Consider the following 16,323-nt stretch of genomic DNA (forward strand, 5'->3'; position numbering starts at 1 on the left):
GAGCACCCCAAATTGTTCAAAGCTGAATCAACTGTGTATAAAACTATCCCCACAATTTAATCAAGCATCACTTGCCTTGGTTCCCATGGCAAAGAAGAAGAGTCCCATGTTAGTACCAGGTCAGCACGGCCAGGCCTTGGAAGACAGGTTAGCATCAGAGATACAAAATACATCAGGCTCCACAGCTCTCAAGACGTTTCCATTATCCCTGTACAGCCAGTACCATAGCCATGGGGAAGACAGGTGACCTCATTTTTATAAATCTGCTAGGAATTCCCCAAATCATCAGAACCACACATCCGCTGGGAACACAAGAGGAACTGCCACCAGCATTAAACCTGAAATTCAGATCTGCAACTTCCATCAAGTTGAACTCACACAGGCCCAGCATTACGTTTGAACCTTGTCTGCATCTCTCACTTTGTGCTTCGCTTTAACTGGAGTGAGCAGAGAAATTAATACAATTAAATGGAAAAAGAACATATTTCTGGAGCCACAGTCCCCTTCTGCAATCAAGTCTGCACATATATGCACTTGGCAGCTATATCCTGGCTCCCCACATCATTCTGTCCTGATGGCTTAAAGATGCAATGATGCTTGCATTGCTTCTGCCGTCAGTTAAAAACATCTCTGATAGCTATTAACTAATAAGTAGTAGATAGAAGCTGCAAGTTCCTTAATAAAGTTTATTTAATCATAACTATGCTTAGGAAAATACACTTGTACGGGTTAATATAATGCAATTTAGTTTAACTTTACACTACATTTTGGACAAAAGACTTATACATGTCTTAAGTAAAAACAGGATGTACGATCTGGCTTGTTTTACATCTATTAAAAACGTAGAAAAGGCTGTCATGCACTACAGTAGAAAGAGCATGAAAAAAAATTACCTTTGGTTTAATTCAGAGAATACAAGTATTGCACTGTAAAAGCATCAAACATGGTGCAACCAAACATCACAAACACATTTCCGTGCCAGCTTACAAACGTTTGTTAGCTAGTATAATTTTAGAGGGAGGAAGTATATGTACACATAAAATAATTCCATAAGCTATTCGGATTCTGTTAATATTGTACGTATGCCACATATCTACAGAACTGCCATTCAAGAAAACTTGAATTTGGTTAATACTTTTCAGCTACATCTGTTGAATCTAAGTCTGTTGAAATTAATGACGCTACCACATCTTAACTGGCCTGTCAGTTGTCAAACCTTTTTTTCAATAAATGAAGTTTCAGCCTAGACCACCAAAATCCCAAAACATTGGATTATGAGTGCAATCCACTTCTGGATCGTTTCTTAGGGCAGTTACTTTGAGTGTACGGAGGATCCACACAGGCAAAAACCCCACACACCGTGTTTGCTGCTCAGCCAAGGACCGGCAGTGCAGAGCTGTCCTGGTGCTACTCCCTGCGGCCATGAATTGAACACTCGTGCAGGTTATCATCATCAAGACAAAAAGAAATTGCTAGTATTGGTCAAACTGACACAGAATAATTTAAGAATATTGAAAGAGACAGAAGTCGTTGTTTAAAAAGGAGATACAGCAATGCAAAACCCCCACGTGTGGTAGGTTACCTAATTCATACACTCCACATCAAATATTCAATATTAGACATTTCTAACATTTTAGATACACATGACACAGTAAAATCTTTGCTGCTTTAATTAACATACTCCCAAATCTTGGCCTTCACCAAGCAGATAATTCCAACACAGCTACGTACCAACAGTAGGCATCTTAGGACATTGCTGGTAAGGGTCTCAAATAGACTTTTCTTCTTAATATTGAAATATTAAGAAGATCTTGTGATGAAACACTGCTTAACAGAAGCACCATTGTCTTCAAAGAGTTCTTGGTAGATCACGCATTAAAACCTTGACCACTTCCCAGAAATGTCCAGAGGAGTATCTCAAAAAAACACACTTTTTTATCTCATAAAGAGAGATTTCAAGTCAGTCTACACCATATTTTCCTTTAAAATTAACAAAAAAAAAAAAACTATCACGCCAGTCCACAAGTTTATCTGAACATAGCTGAAGTCCTTGAAGTCTCTCAGAAGATGGCAAATGCCAGAGGGGAGCTATAAAATCTCTACACAGTACTGGAATTCCCAGCATCTGTTCACATTGCTCACAAATGGTGGCAACATTATATATCACTGGGGAAAAAAAAATATCTAAGACTATCACAACTGGTTGTCTAGGAAAACAATTCATCTAGGTTTATTTTCTTAATGTTTAACATAAATATAGTTGCAACGTGATCTTTAGTTGACACTGATTGTCACAGCCAAGGTAAGGATTGAATGCTATCTAAGCAAACAAAATCTCACTATACAACTTATTTCTGCCACGAGGGATGTCCTCCCTCTCAAATCTTTGGCCTCCTATTATACCAATCTCTCCCAAAAGGAGAAGCAACGTAAGCATTGTTGTTCTCTATTCATTCAAGAGGGTTTGCTTGGAGGGGAAGCTGACATAGGGACAGGCAGAGCAAAATGGGGTATAGTCCAGAACATTTTAGGTCATAAAACACATTAATACTGATTGATCTCTCCTCTCCAAACACCTGCCTCCAAATTTGCTTCTTTGGAGTTGACAAGAAGCTACCCCCAACTGCTCCAGCTGAAAAGGGAGCTAACAGTGGTGTTCTGCAGATGGGAGTGTTTTGTGCTTTCCCTGCTTATTTGGATTTTGTTCACATTTTACTACTACAAGCAGCAGGCATGCAATCTCTTGCATGTTTCTGTGCACCAGAAGAGAAATCTGCTTAGAATTAAGAACTCCTGCAGTGATGGTTCTTGCATACAGACCTAAGATCACAATCTTATGTGTTTCTCCCTCTGCATGGAAGCAGGATGGTTTTACTAAACGCAACTTGAATGAATAAGGAGCAGGAATTCCTACAAGTTTTAATACCAGGTTTGTTGCTTACCAGTTATCTTTGTGGGTTTTGCTTGTTTGTTTGTTTTTGGTGAGGCATTAGATTTTGATGAACCATACTTATATCAGTGCTACATTTTTGTTTGTTTGTTTTTGTGTTTTTTTTTTTTTAAGTTCATGAAGTTTGACTGCTGTCCATTGTGGAAATTAAAAAGGAAAAAAAAAGATCAGCTGGACTTTGCAGAACTTGCAGACGTTTCCACTGAGAGCACGTATTGCCCTGTCTGGTGATCCCAAATTAGAATTTTTTCTTCTGGATACATATTAAAAATACCAGAAGTGGCATTTCTATGAAAAAAAATGTAAAATAGTGTTTTGAAACTGCACTGGTATCCTTTTGCTCAACAGCTATAAAATTTTAAAGCTAGTCAAAAATATATAACCAAACAATTCATAATTTCATGCACAAGTAGCAATACCCCACGAAAACAAGAAAAATATGCAGTAAAGAGAATCACAAAAAAAAAAAAAAAAACTGGCCCATGGTAAGCAACGAATCTGAATGTTTTGAAATAAAAATGGCTACACAAACAAAACCAAACATGCATATATAAAGTGTACACGTACTGCACAAGCGCTATTTCTAAAGGATTAAACTGCATAGGTAAAAACAAAAACAATGTGCAATATTTTAAGCCTTTAAAGCACAAAAAAAAAAGCAGAAAATTAAAAATAACGAATTTACTTCCCCACAGCGGAGCCAAGTATGTATCATAGTTAATAAGACATTAATCAAGACAGGTTCTCCAATCAAAAGTTGGAAGGACTAACCCCAAATTTTGGCTCACTGTTCACACTTCGGGGATCTGAAATGTACACTCACAATTATAATTATCTCCAACAGTCACGTTCATCGCTAGCCAACTTTGATTTGTTTTTACAAAGTGCTCTTTTATGTAATAGAAGCTATCACCCTGGTAGAAAAAACATGGAGTAGTTTTTACCACTTTGAACGTCCAGAGACATTACGAAGAACTGAAACAAAGGCAGAGGAGAGGGGAAAGAGATGAGTTGGCTGCTAGAACAAAAAGCAACTGTCAGCGGCTCTATAAACATCCAACTTGTGTATGAGTTGCTACAGTCCTGTTCCTAAAATTCTATTTATAAAATAACTGCATAAGCTAACGGACTAGAAGCAGACAGACTTTACGGGACACGGCCTCATACGCCCTACCTGCCTTCTCTAACGAGGAGATCCAACAGTTAATGAGTTCATTACATAAAAAGTCGTCAAAAATATTTTCAACTGAAAAATAAATCCCAACGCAGACTCTAAAGCAACCCATGCTTAAAAAAAAAAAAAAAAATCTACAGCATCTGTACACGAGCTACATAAGATCTTACAAAAGATACACATACCCCAAAACCACAACTATTTAATTCTACTCCTGCCCTTTTGTCGCCTTCTCGAGATAATATACATTGACCAAGTGGCGATTGAGGTGCTTGCTGTACTCGCCCTCCTTTCTAAACGAGCGGTCACAGAAAATGCACACATAGTTCTCCCTGACCACGGTGCTGTCTGCAGCTCCCTCTGACGCCTTAGGGCTGGCTTCCTCTGGCACAGAGTGAGCGCCATTCAACCCCGAATCATCGCTTCCTTCCGATATGTTGTCGCTGATGTCGCTGCCTTCGTGGCTGTGGATGCCCTCATCCTCCTCCATTTCCTGAGATTCATTCCCTGCTGCGTTACCCGGAGACGGTAAGGCCAGCGCTACCGTAGGGCTCTGCACGCACCCTTCTGGGGGTGCAGGTGCTGGCACGGCATCTCCCGTGGGCTCTGTCGCCGGCAGGCGTGCCTTAGTCAGGTCCATCGGGTCAGGGTTACTCACAGTTTCTGCCACGCAGGTTTCCTCTGGCTCCTTCTCAGGCTCCAGATCTGGTAACGCGTCCATGGGCTCATCCGACGTGTGTTCAGAAGACGCCTCCTGAGGACATTCTTCAGAGGAAGCGTTTTCCTCCATATCCACCTTTCTCTCCTCTTTTTCACAGTCGGCGTCTTTGCTCTCCTCTGCTGCAGCAGGCATGTCTTGATCCTTCACCTCACCGTCTGCATTTGCATCCTGCTCTGCCAGACAAAGCTGTCCTGGCTCCTGTGCAGAACCTCCTTCAGCACTGACGCTCTCCCCCTCGTGAGCGTGACCACCACCATCACCTGATGATGATGCTGGGCCAGCAGGATCTTGCTCCTTTACCTGGTCGTCGCTCAGACCGTCAGGCTTCACACCCCCGTCTTCTTCTCTAAGAGGACATTCGTCTGGCATCTCCTCTTCCTCCATCTTCTCCTGATCAGGTCGACTGCTTTTCCTGCTGTGCTTGTTTTTCAGAGCTTTCTTTTTTTTGTTTTTCTTAAGGCAGGAATTTTGCTTTTTAGGCTCCTCCTCCGGTGCATCATTTTTTTGAGCTTCCTGGTAGTCTTTGGGCTTAGTTTCCACTTTCTTTTTCTTTTTTGTTACTGCTGAGGTGTCATTTGCAGGCTCTTGCTTTGAGGAATTCACTTCTGCCTCTGCCTTTCTTTTGATCTTCTTTGTTTTACATGCTTTCTCAGCATTTTTCTCAGTTTTAATATCCACCTCCTTGTTTTCTGAAGCTGATTTCCGACTTCTGGTTGTCACCTGGCCTGGCGAAACACTGGTTGCCGGCTTCTTTTCCTTTGCTAAATTCTCTTTTTTCTCCACTTTCACAGTTTTCTCCGCTTTCTTTGCGGCTGCCTCCCCCTTCGTTTGCTCCTTCTCCGCCTTGTCGTTAACGCCCTCGGCAAAGTCCGCCTCGCTCTTTTTAGTCCGTAGCTTCACCTTGGAGACATCCATGGTGATGTCTGAACAGTCGGGGTGCCTGGATTTGATGTGGTACTGCAGGTTGCATTTTTTAGACGCCGCGTAGTCACAGACAGGGCAGAGAAACTGGCGCGGGTTGACGTGGAGCTCAACATGCTTTTTGAAATTGCTGCGGTCGGCTGTTTTGTAGTCACAGTGTGGGCAAGTCAGAGGCTTCGGCCCGTTGTGAACCTGCCGCGCATGTCGAGTCACTTCGTGCTGGTTTGAGGCCACGTAGCTGCACTGGTCACATTTGAATGGCTTCTCACCTAAGGAAGGAAGGGCGGAAGGGAACGATGATGATTATTGAGCACGGGGGTGGAAAGGAAACGGCATTGTGCTAATACAGGCACGGAGATACGGAACTCAAAAAGGCAAACAAAATGATCCATGCGCCTTTAAAATTAAACACTACCAACATAGGAAATCCACAAGTCACAAACACATCCACAAGACACCAAAAACGATATACAAAATTCAAAAAAAAAAAAAAGAGAGGAGGGGCAAGGATTGGGAGGAAAGGGATCCACAACCAAACAAGCAGTAACAACGTCACGGGTTCTGGCTATGCATACATACCGGCAGAGATCCCTCTACAGTAATATTAGCAAATGGAATCCATACCCAACTGGTCCATTGAATGCATTGTAGAAAAACGAAATGCAACATTGGATGAATAGCAGTTTCACACAAACGTTTCAAAAAGTCCAACTTTACACAGAGTTAGCGTACTTCATGCTTGCATTGAGAAAAGAAGTAAGGGAAAATAAGCTAGCAAAAACCAACGCCTGTGAGAGAAGCACCCTGCTTAGCTGATCTTGGCCTCTGATAGCTCAGTTTGCTGGAGTTTATGTTTCAAACACGACGTGCTGGCTGCGGGCTACTCTTGGCAAGGCAATCCTAGGCATTCTAAAGCCATGGCGTTACTACTGAAACCTGCATTTACATTTCTGGAGTTACTCTTGCATAAGTGTTTTTGAAATGTTAGGTTTAGCACACGCTGCTGCAGCCCAACTGGCTTTCCATTTACACATCAAAGCACGCAGGAAAAACACTTTCAGCGCAATAAATCGATACAAAAATACTCTGAGAATATTTGTACACAGGCAAATTCAGCTGAGGAACTCGGGATGCTCTCGGGCTCTAAACCATCTCAAAACTGACCTGCAGAACTAGTGCATGCCACTTCGAAGGCACACTGAGAAGCCACCCCAGGCCCTTACGTCCATGGTACAATAGTACTTGTGCCATCCCTCCAGCCCACTGCCCCGATTCATGCTGCTCCTCGGAAGCCCCATGACTCAGGAGAGCAGAGCAGCCTGCAATTAACGCCACGTCGCTGTGACTGCGCTGTCCATTTGTGTGTCAGCCACACGGACTGCAACAGGTTGTGCTGCCTCCCCGGCAAGCAGGGCTGGTGACGCTTGCTGAGGAGGCTAGAACACTTCATTTCTGCCTGCAGCATCTCCTTGTTATTTAACGAAGGATTGGTTTGATCCAGCCCATCTTCTTTCCTTCCTCTAACCTCCTCCTCGACTCCCAGTGACCTTTTCCACGAGCTTAACCTTGAGGTGCTTCACTGGGCATACTCCTGCCAAGGGTGGACCTTATTCACCTACCCTGCATACATCAGCTTCACGTTATAGACAGTGAGGACAAGAAGTCCCGCTCTTACATGCGTTACAACAAGCTGTTCCAACCACACAGAGTGCTCAGAAATGTTGGAAAGCCAGATCCAACAGGTAACGCACACACTGTACACAGAAAGCTTGTGTCTGGCACCTCTACCACATCCAACGTTCCTGTGCAAGTGGATCACTTAGCCACTAAGGTGGCTAAGACAGCTAAAGCAGTGCAGCAGACTATAAAGTACTGCACTTCACTGCCTTACACTTGAAGGTAGTTAAAATCAGCACTGGTTTGCCCTAAAAGTCCAGCTTTTGAACTGCAAGAATCTGGAAGTTGCTCAGAAGTTGCCACAGAAAGGCCTGGACAAGGGGGCAAGGCAAGATGGGCAACAGAAGTTATGACAGCTGTTAATAAAAAAACCCCGAGAGCAATCTCCTATGTGCAATCCCATTCCTGTCAGCACTGCTCATGCCCTCCTTCCCAGACCTTCAACTCAATGACCAAGGGCAAATCCCACTCCTTGTCCCCCTTTGCATTTCAGACTTCTCTGCACAGACAAGGGGAGAAGAGGATGTTCAGGAAATAGTTTCTGGGCTCAGTAAGTTTTGACCAAACCATTTGCAAATTCACATTTAGCCCAGAGGTTGAGTTAAAAAAAATTGTTTGGTTGGTTGGTTTTGTTTCTGAAAGAATTCAATTGAAAAATTCTCAAAACCAAAATACTGGCACGTCATTTTTAAGCTGGCTATTTTCAGTGGGTGCAAACCCCCATCCCACAACAGTTAAAAACGCCTTCTGGTGTCAGCTATTGAAATCAAAACAGCTACTGTTCACGAGGCTTTTATTACTGTTTGCCAGGGATGGGAATTCATCTAGGGTTGGTCAATTCAGATTTTAGCAAACCCAAAGCATCTACCTCAGCTACCCTAAAAAGGTCACTAAGTACACCTGTGCTTGCGTTTAGCATGACTGCAGAGTAAGAGCTCAGAAAAAAATGCTGCTATTTTATTCAAAAACAAAACAAAACAAAAAGATTCACAAGAGAACAGATGTTTTTTAACACCGCAGCTTTGTGATCAATGATGGAAAATAAATGCTAGTGAAAATTGCTAATTCTGCCCCGTAGTGCCACAAGACTGAATCATCATTTGTAAAAAAAAAACTCCTGAGTTTGCTCATTTCTCCCCTGTGCCAGAAGCAGGCACTGCTTTGAATCTTTTTGTAACACTAAGCAAAAACTGAGGGTTTCCTCGGAGCTCCTCGATGCGATGAGATCACAAACATCACAGGGGAGCTTCTCAGCTAATCAAACCTCTCCCAGCTTCACTGATTTGAACTGAGGTATTGCAGCAGACAGAGGGCAAGAATTTGTTCCTACATCATTGCAATGTTGTATTTACTACTAGACTAAGACTACTACAGCACTCCTATGAACCTCAGAATACATCTTGGATAGTGAAGGGAAAGAAAAAAATATATATTCCCATATCATTCATATATGAATGGCAGTATTTATTTTTTTTTTAGCAGGTAAGGACAGCTTTCTCTGTTAAAACCAGCAGCTAAAGCTCAGGCTATCCTGGACGAGATGAGCACCTCGTCTCATCCAGAGCCACCCCCTTTTCCTGAGGCATGCTGCTGCCACCGCCACCCCCTTACCAACCTGAGTGGGTGCGCATGTGCCTGGTTAGATGGGTCTTCTGAGAGCTGGAGTAGGGACACATGGCGCATTGATAGGGCCGCTCTCCTGCGAAAACAGAACAGAAGGGAACAAAAACACCAGCGATTAGTTACTGACACGCAGCTGGTTCCCATACTTGGTTCCCAAACCATCCGTGCCAGGCTGTCACAGAACCCCCCAGCTGCATTTCAAGACACGTTATCGCTCAGAAAAGGGTCAGGGCGAGAAGCATGTGCCTGAGCTGAGCCAGCAGATGTGTCATGCCTTATGAACGTGGGACTGCAATGACGGGACAGAGTATTAGAGTCGGACAGTAACCTCAGGCAGAAGGGGATCAGGACAGCCACCCTGAGGAAATCATAAGCCACCAGAGCTGATTTTTCTACAGTGTTTTCTGTCATCAGCCCAAAGACACACAGAAGATACAGACCGTGTAAAAAGCCAGGCACATTTTTGCTTCCTGTAACGCCTTACCTGAAACCTCCACGTTCAATGTGGATTAAGGGTGGAGAGAAACTGCCCCCACATCCCAGAACAGCATTTTCCCAAGTGCAAGGGACTGGGACATACCAGCGAACTTTTATTGGCAAAGTGAAATTGGCTGGAACGTGGACAAGCACAATGCCTTGCTCAGCGAAACTGCTAGCAACAGCTCGAGCACAGCAGCAGCACTTTGAAGACTCAAATTCCTCCACCTGCAGTTTTTGTTTCTGGAGAACTGATGGAAACTAGCCTGCCATAAATTAGGCCTCCACGAGAGAGTTAGCTTGTGTAGCTACCAGTACACTTGGAAAATCCTTTTCAAGTGAAGACAAGCCCAAAATAAAGGCCGGCAGATTTAGAAATAACATGCATTAGGCAGGTCCACGTAAGACCCAATTTTTTATTTTTATTTTTTGCCTCAAACTGCCAGCACATCCCAGAGATGTAGGCTGCTTTGTCTCCACTGCACGTTGTGGAAACACTTTTTAGTTTAGAGCAGATACGCCTAAGAGGGGACGGCAGTAATGCTGGGAAGGGAAAAGGATATTCTCAGCTGTAACACTACTCAGGGCATAGTCAGCATTACACCGCAGCACTTTGCTACATCAATCAAAGCATACAGCCAACGTCCTCCCCAAACCACTGAGATCCAGGCGGGAGCAGAAGCCCTGTACACAGCCTATGCCTTCGCTTTCAGAGCGTAGTTTTACCTGTAGCAGCAAAGACCTCCAGCTGCTAGGATCCGACGTGAGGCTCCACTGCTGGTCTGTGATGAATCAGCAGTAGGAGCAGTCGTGGTAATGCAGACAAATCCCATCCCCCTTCCTTCCTCCCATTAAATCATTTGGATTACCACTCGTTTGTATCAGCAACTTCAACACGAATTCACCCTAACAATCACAGCCTCCCGCACCACACAACCCCGTCTCCCCTCCCAAATTTCCAGTTAAGACAAGGTTAAGTCACGAACAAGGGAGGGGTAGGGCTTTTGGCATACAGAAATGGTTGGGGCTTGCAGTGAGCCTTTATGCCAAGCTACAAGGGTTGTTTTATAAAGTCCTATTCACCAAATGTTATTTTACAAGCTCGCTGTATGCAAACAGGCCACCAAAAAACCCTCTACGAGACACTCAGAGAATAAACCCCGAGCTGGCAAAAGCCGAAGCAGACACTCAACTCTACACAAATGAACAGGCAGAACGACCTCAGTGAACAGGTTTGAGATCACCTCCTCACTAAAGCTTTTCTTCCTGTGCTCCTAAAAGCTCTGCTTGAAACAAAATTGCTTCCATCAAACTGCCAGTACAGTGTGGCAAGCAAGAGAGATCTCCTACAGCAAACAAAATAAAAGTACAGCAGCTCGAAGCTAGGCACCGAACACTGGGACTGCCTGAAGAAGGCACATTTTTTATATAGCCCTGTAAATGAGTTTTGGTTAAGGCTCCTAGAAATAGTTTCTGGTAAGTAAAATGGAAAAATAAAATAAAATAAAATAAAATAAAATAAAATAAAATAAAATAAAATAAAATAAAATAAAATAAAATAAAATAAAATAAAATAAAATAAAGTAAAATAAAATAAAATAAAATAAAATAAAATAACTGCATTCTGTCTTGCACTTAATACAGTTCCAGGATCAGCAGGAGGAAGTACCTGAGGGGGGGTAAATCGAGTCTAAACTTGCTCTAATATATCTAATGAGCACAAATGAGTCTAGGTGGCTTTGTCCCTGACACATGGGGTCCTTTTTACCCCACCAGCAGAGGAAGGGATGGCCTTGATCTCCTCCAGACACCAGGCTCTTCCAGGGGTAGCTTTCCCAGCAGACAAGCTTATGACCTGCTGCAGGATCCTTAAACCACCCTCTGCCCAAGGTCCCTCCCATTTGCCAGCAGCCTGTCCCACAGTTTTTAGTTTTTAGTCCAGGACAGATTCACACACGCCTGCTTTTCCACAGAGATGCAAGCACAAGGCGAGCAGGTAACACCCACCTGCTTTCCTGAGGTCAGATGCTTCCTCCACCACGCACTGCCCTTGCCTGCAGCCCTCTTCCCCTCTCTGTTATTTGTGTGCACCCTCATTAAGCCACTTCAGTTCACTACCCAGCAGAAAACAAACTTGGGGATGAAGAGAGGGATATTTCGCTGCCATTTTGGTAAGCTGAATCTATAAAAACTGTTATTGCAAACAATACACAACAAAACTTACAACGTTTACAAAGGAATCCACTTATTTGAAAGATTTTTAATCAGGTGAGAACTGGCAGAAAGATCTGCATGTGCTAGCTTTCAGCTAGCAAAGAGAGTAGCTACCAGAGCGAACTAAAAAGTGCTGAAATCATAAAATCATAATTATTCTTCTTCAGCTTAATTAAAACAATGAAAGGACATGACAAACCAAACCAAAATACTTTTAAAGGAGAAAAAGGGAATTGGACAATATTCTACATAGTTTAACTTGCCTTTTTCTTTTTTGTTTTTTTTTAATACAGCTCACCAGTCATGAAAAAACAGCAGCACTTGTCTGCTGAAAACTGTCACCTTCAGAGAACTCTGCCTGCAGCTCTGGGAAATTAGGATTGTATTGAATAGTTTCCGTCACTGATTTTCTTTAAGATTGCAGTTCTCAGAGCTTGCAGAGAGTTTCCCAGCTCTACAGTTGCTGCCATCACCCTCTGCTGCCTTCCTTCTCCAGCTGCAGTGATAACAAGGTGCTTCCTCAAGCATGCATTCAGGGTTAGTTCCCCTAAAACTCAATGAGGGCTTTCAGAGATCAGAGTGGGAACCTGATGTCACACAAACACGAGCAGGGATGAATTCAAAGTCGAGACATATGTAGAACAGGCACCACAGCATGAGCTCACACTTGGCAATGAATTCCTGGGATGATTTATTTAGGTTTCTCCTACATTTGGTCAGTTTTACCTGGTCTCTTTCCTGTTATCTCCCACAATACATATAAATGAAAACACTCTGGAGGACAAAACGTACCATTTTCCTAACACCTCCTAAAATAACCTTTGTTTACTTGTTTGGGAAAAAATATTTAGACAAGACTGATCTCCTTTAAACAACGTCTCACAGCTATTGTTAAGAGAGTAGCATGCCTTAATGTATCAAAAATCAGAGGAGCCCCTGCAGACCCTTTGTCAGAGCAGCCCCTAAGGCACGCTCGTGAGCCCAAACTGCTCCCCAGTGCTCCACCACACCTCGGCTCAGGCCCAGCTCCAAGGTCTCAAGCGTGCAGCCCTCCCCTTCCAGGCAGCTGCAGAAAACTAAGCAGAAGCCTCAAAGCCACTCGTGTCAGCAGTGTGAAATGTAACTTCGAAGAAACAACTCGACAAGTGTTTTTGTTCACCTCCAGCAAAGGGAACCGGGCCAGGACATCACACCAGAAGCTAGTTAGCAAGGCTGCTCTCCGAAAAACCTGCAAGTAAAGTATGAATGGCCCCTCCCTGCCCACGGAAGGCATCAGGAGGCAAAGCGCTTGTACCTCGCTGCCCTAAGAAGAGGATGTGGCTGCGACATCCCCTCTCAGACCGCAGCCTTTAGTCAGAAAGGAGTCTCAAGTTTGGCTGCACTTCAGCACTTCCCACGTCAGGGGCTGCGGAGGCTCTGTGATACAAAGCAAGGTATTTCCTAATCAGCTGCAGCCCCAGCTCACACAGCTGCACGACTGAAGGCCCTCTGAATCCATTTGGTATAAATCAGAGCTGAAAGGGGCCTCATACTTTTCCTGGAGATTACAAACTGACACTGGGAGAAGACATGAAAACAAGCCAAAATCTCACTTGAGGGCTCCCTGTAGGCCAACATTAGTATGCATCTACTTTTGGCTACTGCAGTGATGCAGACCTTAGAAAAAAAGTAAGGGCCATTAAGGGAAATTTATTGCCTACGAACACTACTCAACATTTACTATGACTTTGTAGATAGGAGAGAGCACTTTTGCATGTGTGCATCATCTTTCTTCTACTCACAACTTAGTCAAGTTTCAGCTTGGTCTCAAGCCACGGTTTTCAAAACCAGCTATGTGATTTAGGCATCTTTTGTCAACCTGCTTGTTTTGTTCTCACAAAACATCAGGGCCTTGCAGACCCTGGCAATCATCACACGCACACTTTGCCCTCTTCAAAAAAGTTGTCCACAATTAATAAACAGGATGCTCTTCACCTCCCTGTGGGCTCCTGACATTGAGAGATGTCAGGGCCTTCTTAAAATTGCAGACTGGAGCTCAAACCCAACCCCCATGTCACAGGCTACAGCCTGGTAGCACCAAGTACAACAAGAAAGCCTTACAAGGGTGGAACAAGCTCTGCAAAGAGAAGAATCTTGGTTTGCTTCATCCGTTCAGTTTCACAGTACTTACCAAGCTTACATTAAAAAAAAAAAAAAAAAAGAAGATTAAAGGCTTACCTGTGTGAGTTCTAATATGTTGAATATAGTTGTTTTTCCTGTCTGAAAAGTAGGAGCACTGCGAGCAGGTATACACTTTCCTAGGAAAGTGATTTCTTAGGTGTTTCTTCCAGTGATATTCACTGACAGTAGTATAAGTGCATATGGTACACTTGTAGACTCTCTCGTTTTCTCCGGCTTTGTTGTGGTGCTTCAGGTGAGCCAGATAGTGATCGTATCTGTTAGTGTTATAGCCACACCGATCACAACGGATCGGGCCCTTGGAGAAATCCACCTCTTCGGTGGTGCAGGAATCGGACTCCTTGACCTGGGCCTGCTTTTCCGCACTTTCTTCCACGAAGAATTTCTTAGCGCTGTGAACCCTGATGTGATGCACAAACTCCTCTTCGGACTCTGCCTCGTACTGGCAAGGCTTACAACGAAACGGCTTGCTCTTGAGGCTCTTACACTTGTCCTCCGTGCTTTCTGGAGTACCCGGTGCCTCCAACGGGGCCTCTTTGTCCGCACTAGGAGCCTCGGGAGCGGGGCAAGCAACCGGCCCTTCGTTTTCCACGCTGGGCACTTCAAGAGGGCTCAGCTCCACATTTTCGGGTGCCTCCCGGTCGCTCTGCTCAGGCTGGGGGTCTTCCATACCCTCCCCATCGCTGTCGGAGAAGTTGCTGTCCCCCACCGTCGTCAGCTCCGCCATCTGCCTCTCCTCCCCGACCAGGTAGTCGCAGCAGTTGCCGTTCACCTCTCCGGTCAGGGCCACGTTGGCCAGCATGATGAGCTGGGGAGCCGCCAGCTCGGCTTTGGACAGCTCGTGCAGGTCGTACATGTCTCCGGGCAGCGCCATGCCCAGGTTGGCCCCGCCGGGGAACAGGCTGCTCCCCCCGGCCTGCCCCAGCACCTGCGTGGCCATAGCAGCGCTGCTGCGGGGGAAGGAAGAAAAGCAACAGCGGTGAGCACCTGGGCAAAAAAAAAAATCAAAAAAAAAAAAACAAAAAAAAACACGCACAAAGCCACCCTCTGGGGGCTGGGGGGGGCTCCCCCTGCGCCCCCCCTCCCAGCCGAGGAGCCCCCCGGGGGTGCAGCCGGGAGGCGGCCGGGGGAGCCGTGCCCCGCCGCAGCCCTCCCCCCCCGTCCTCCTTCCCTCCCTCTTTCCCTTCCCTTCCTTCCCTCCCCGCTCCCCTCCCTCCCTCCCAGCCAGGCATGCGGCCATTTTCTGCCTGCCCACACAAAGCGGCCCTCCCCGCCGCCGGGGGGTGGAAGGAGGCGAGGAGGAGGAGGAGGAGGAGGAAGAGGGAGGAAGAGGGAGGAAGAGGGGGGGGGGTGGGAGCCTCGCCGTGGAACCGGCACGGAGGCGAGGCGAGGGCTCCGCTTCCTCCTTCACCCCCCCCCCCCCAAAAAAAAAAAAAAAAAAAGAAAGAAAGAAAAAAAAAAAAAAACACAAAACCAGGGCTCGGCTCCGGGGCAAGGTCACCGCGGCCGATCGCCGCCTCCCGGGGCCGCGGGGCGCTGCCCTTCCTCCGCCCAGCCCCGGCGCGGTGCAGGCGGCGGCTCCTTAGCCGTGGTGCTGATCCCCCCCCCCTTCCCTTCCCTTCATTCCCTTCCTTCCCATTTCCCTTCTCGGCCCGGCCGGGCCCGGCCGCCCCCGCCCCGCCGATCAGCCCTGGACAGCGCCTCTCGGCTCGGCTCGGCTCTGCCCGGCTGCGCTCGCTGCTTTCCCCGGGGCTCCGCCGCACTCACCGGCGGCTCGGGGCCGCGGGGCTGCCGCTGCTGCTGCTCCTCCTGCTCCTGCCGCTGCTGCTGCTGCTGCGGGGCGCGGCGCGGCGCGGGGCCGAGCGGGCGCTGCTGGCGGCGGGAGGCGCATTCCAGCACACAGCGCGCAGCGGCGGCGCCGCCCCGCCCCGCCCCGGCACGGCACGGCACGGCTCGGCCCGGCCTCCCGTCGGCTCTGGAGGGCTCTTCCCAGCCCTACAGCTCGCCAGGTTTTCACAGAATCACACAGAATCACAGAATTTCTAGGTTGGAAGAGACCTCAAGATCATCACCTCTGACCTAACGCTAACAGTCCCCACTAAACCATATCCCTAAGCTCTACATCTAAACGTCTTTTGAAGACTTCCAGGGATGGTGACTCCACCACTTCCCTGGGCAGCCTGTTCCAGTGCCTCACAACCCTTTCAGTAAAGAAGTTCTTCCTAACATCTAACCTAAAACTCCCCTGGCTCAACTTAAGCCCATTCCCCCTCGTCCTGTCACCAGGCACGTGGGAGAACAGGCCAACCCCCACCTCGCTACAGCCTCCCTTGAGGTACCTATAGAGAGCAATAAGGTCGCCCCTGAGCCTCCTCTTCTCCAGGCTGA

General features: G+C 46.3%; 1 protein-coding gene across 2 annotated transcripts; it reads right to left on the bottom strand.

The window, feature by feature from the left end:
• Positions 1 to 672: 672 nt before the first annotated feature.
• Positions 673 to 15,955, bottom strand: REST (RE1 silencing transcription factor). 2 transcript variants are annotated; one of them, XM_084516902.1, is made up of 4 exons: positions 15,703 to 15,955; positions 13,975 to 14,882; positions 9,059 to 9,142; positions 673 to 6,035 (listed from the first exon to the last, which is right to left on the bottom strand). In XM_084516902.1, exons 2-4 carry the CDS (start codon positions 14,873 to 14,875, stop codon positions 4,333 to 4,335), a joined length of 2,688 nt encoding a protein of 895 aa, XP_084373028.1. In that variant the 5' UTR covers positions 14,876 to 14,882; positions 15,703 to 15,955; the 3' UTR covers positions 673 to 4,332. The 2 variants fall into 2 exon arrangements, with proteins under 2 accessions (XP_084373028.1, XP_084373027.1); XM_084516901.1 differs by having other exon boundaries at positions 13,975 to 14,885; positions 15,703 to 15,954.
• Between the last annotated feature and the right edge of the window lie 368 nt (positions 15,956 to 16,323).

Source organism: Aythya ferina (assembly GCF_964211825.1).
Source record: "Aythya ferina genome assembly, chromosome: 4".
NCBI classification, from domain to species: domain Eukaryota; kingdom Metazoa; phylum Chordata; class Aves; order Anseriformes; family Anatidae; genus Aythya; species Aythya ferina.

Excerpts from the sequence above, each read along its gene's own strand:
- REST (XM_084516902.1), bottom strand. The coding sequence starts at position 14,875 with ATGGCCACGCAGGTGCTGGGGCAGGCCGGGGGGAGCAGCCTGTTCCCC. Across the intron at positions 9,143-13,974 it reads ACATATTAGAACTCACACAG|GAGAGCGGCCCTATCAATGC; the intron begins GTAAGCCTTTAA and ends CTGTTTTCGCAG. Across the intron at positions 6,036-9,058 it reads GCACATGCGCACCCACTCAG|GTGAGAAGCCATTCAAATGT; the intron begins GTTGGTAAGGGG and ends TTCCTTCCTTAG.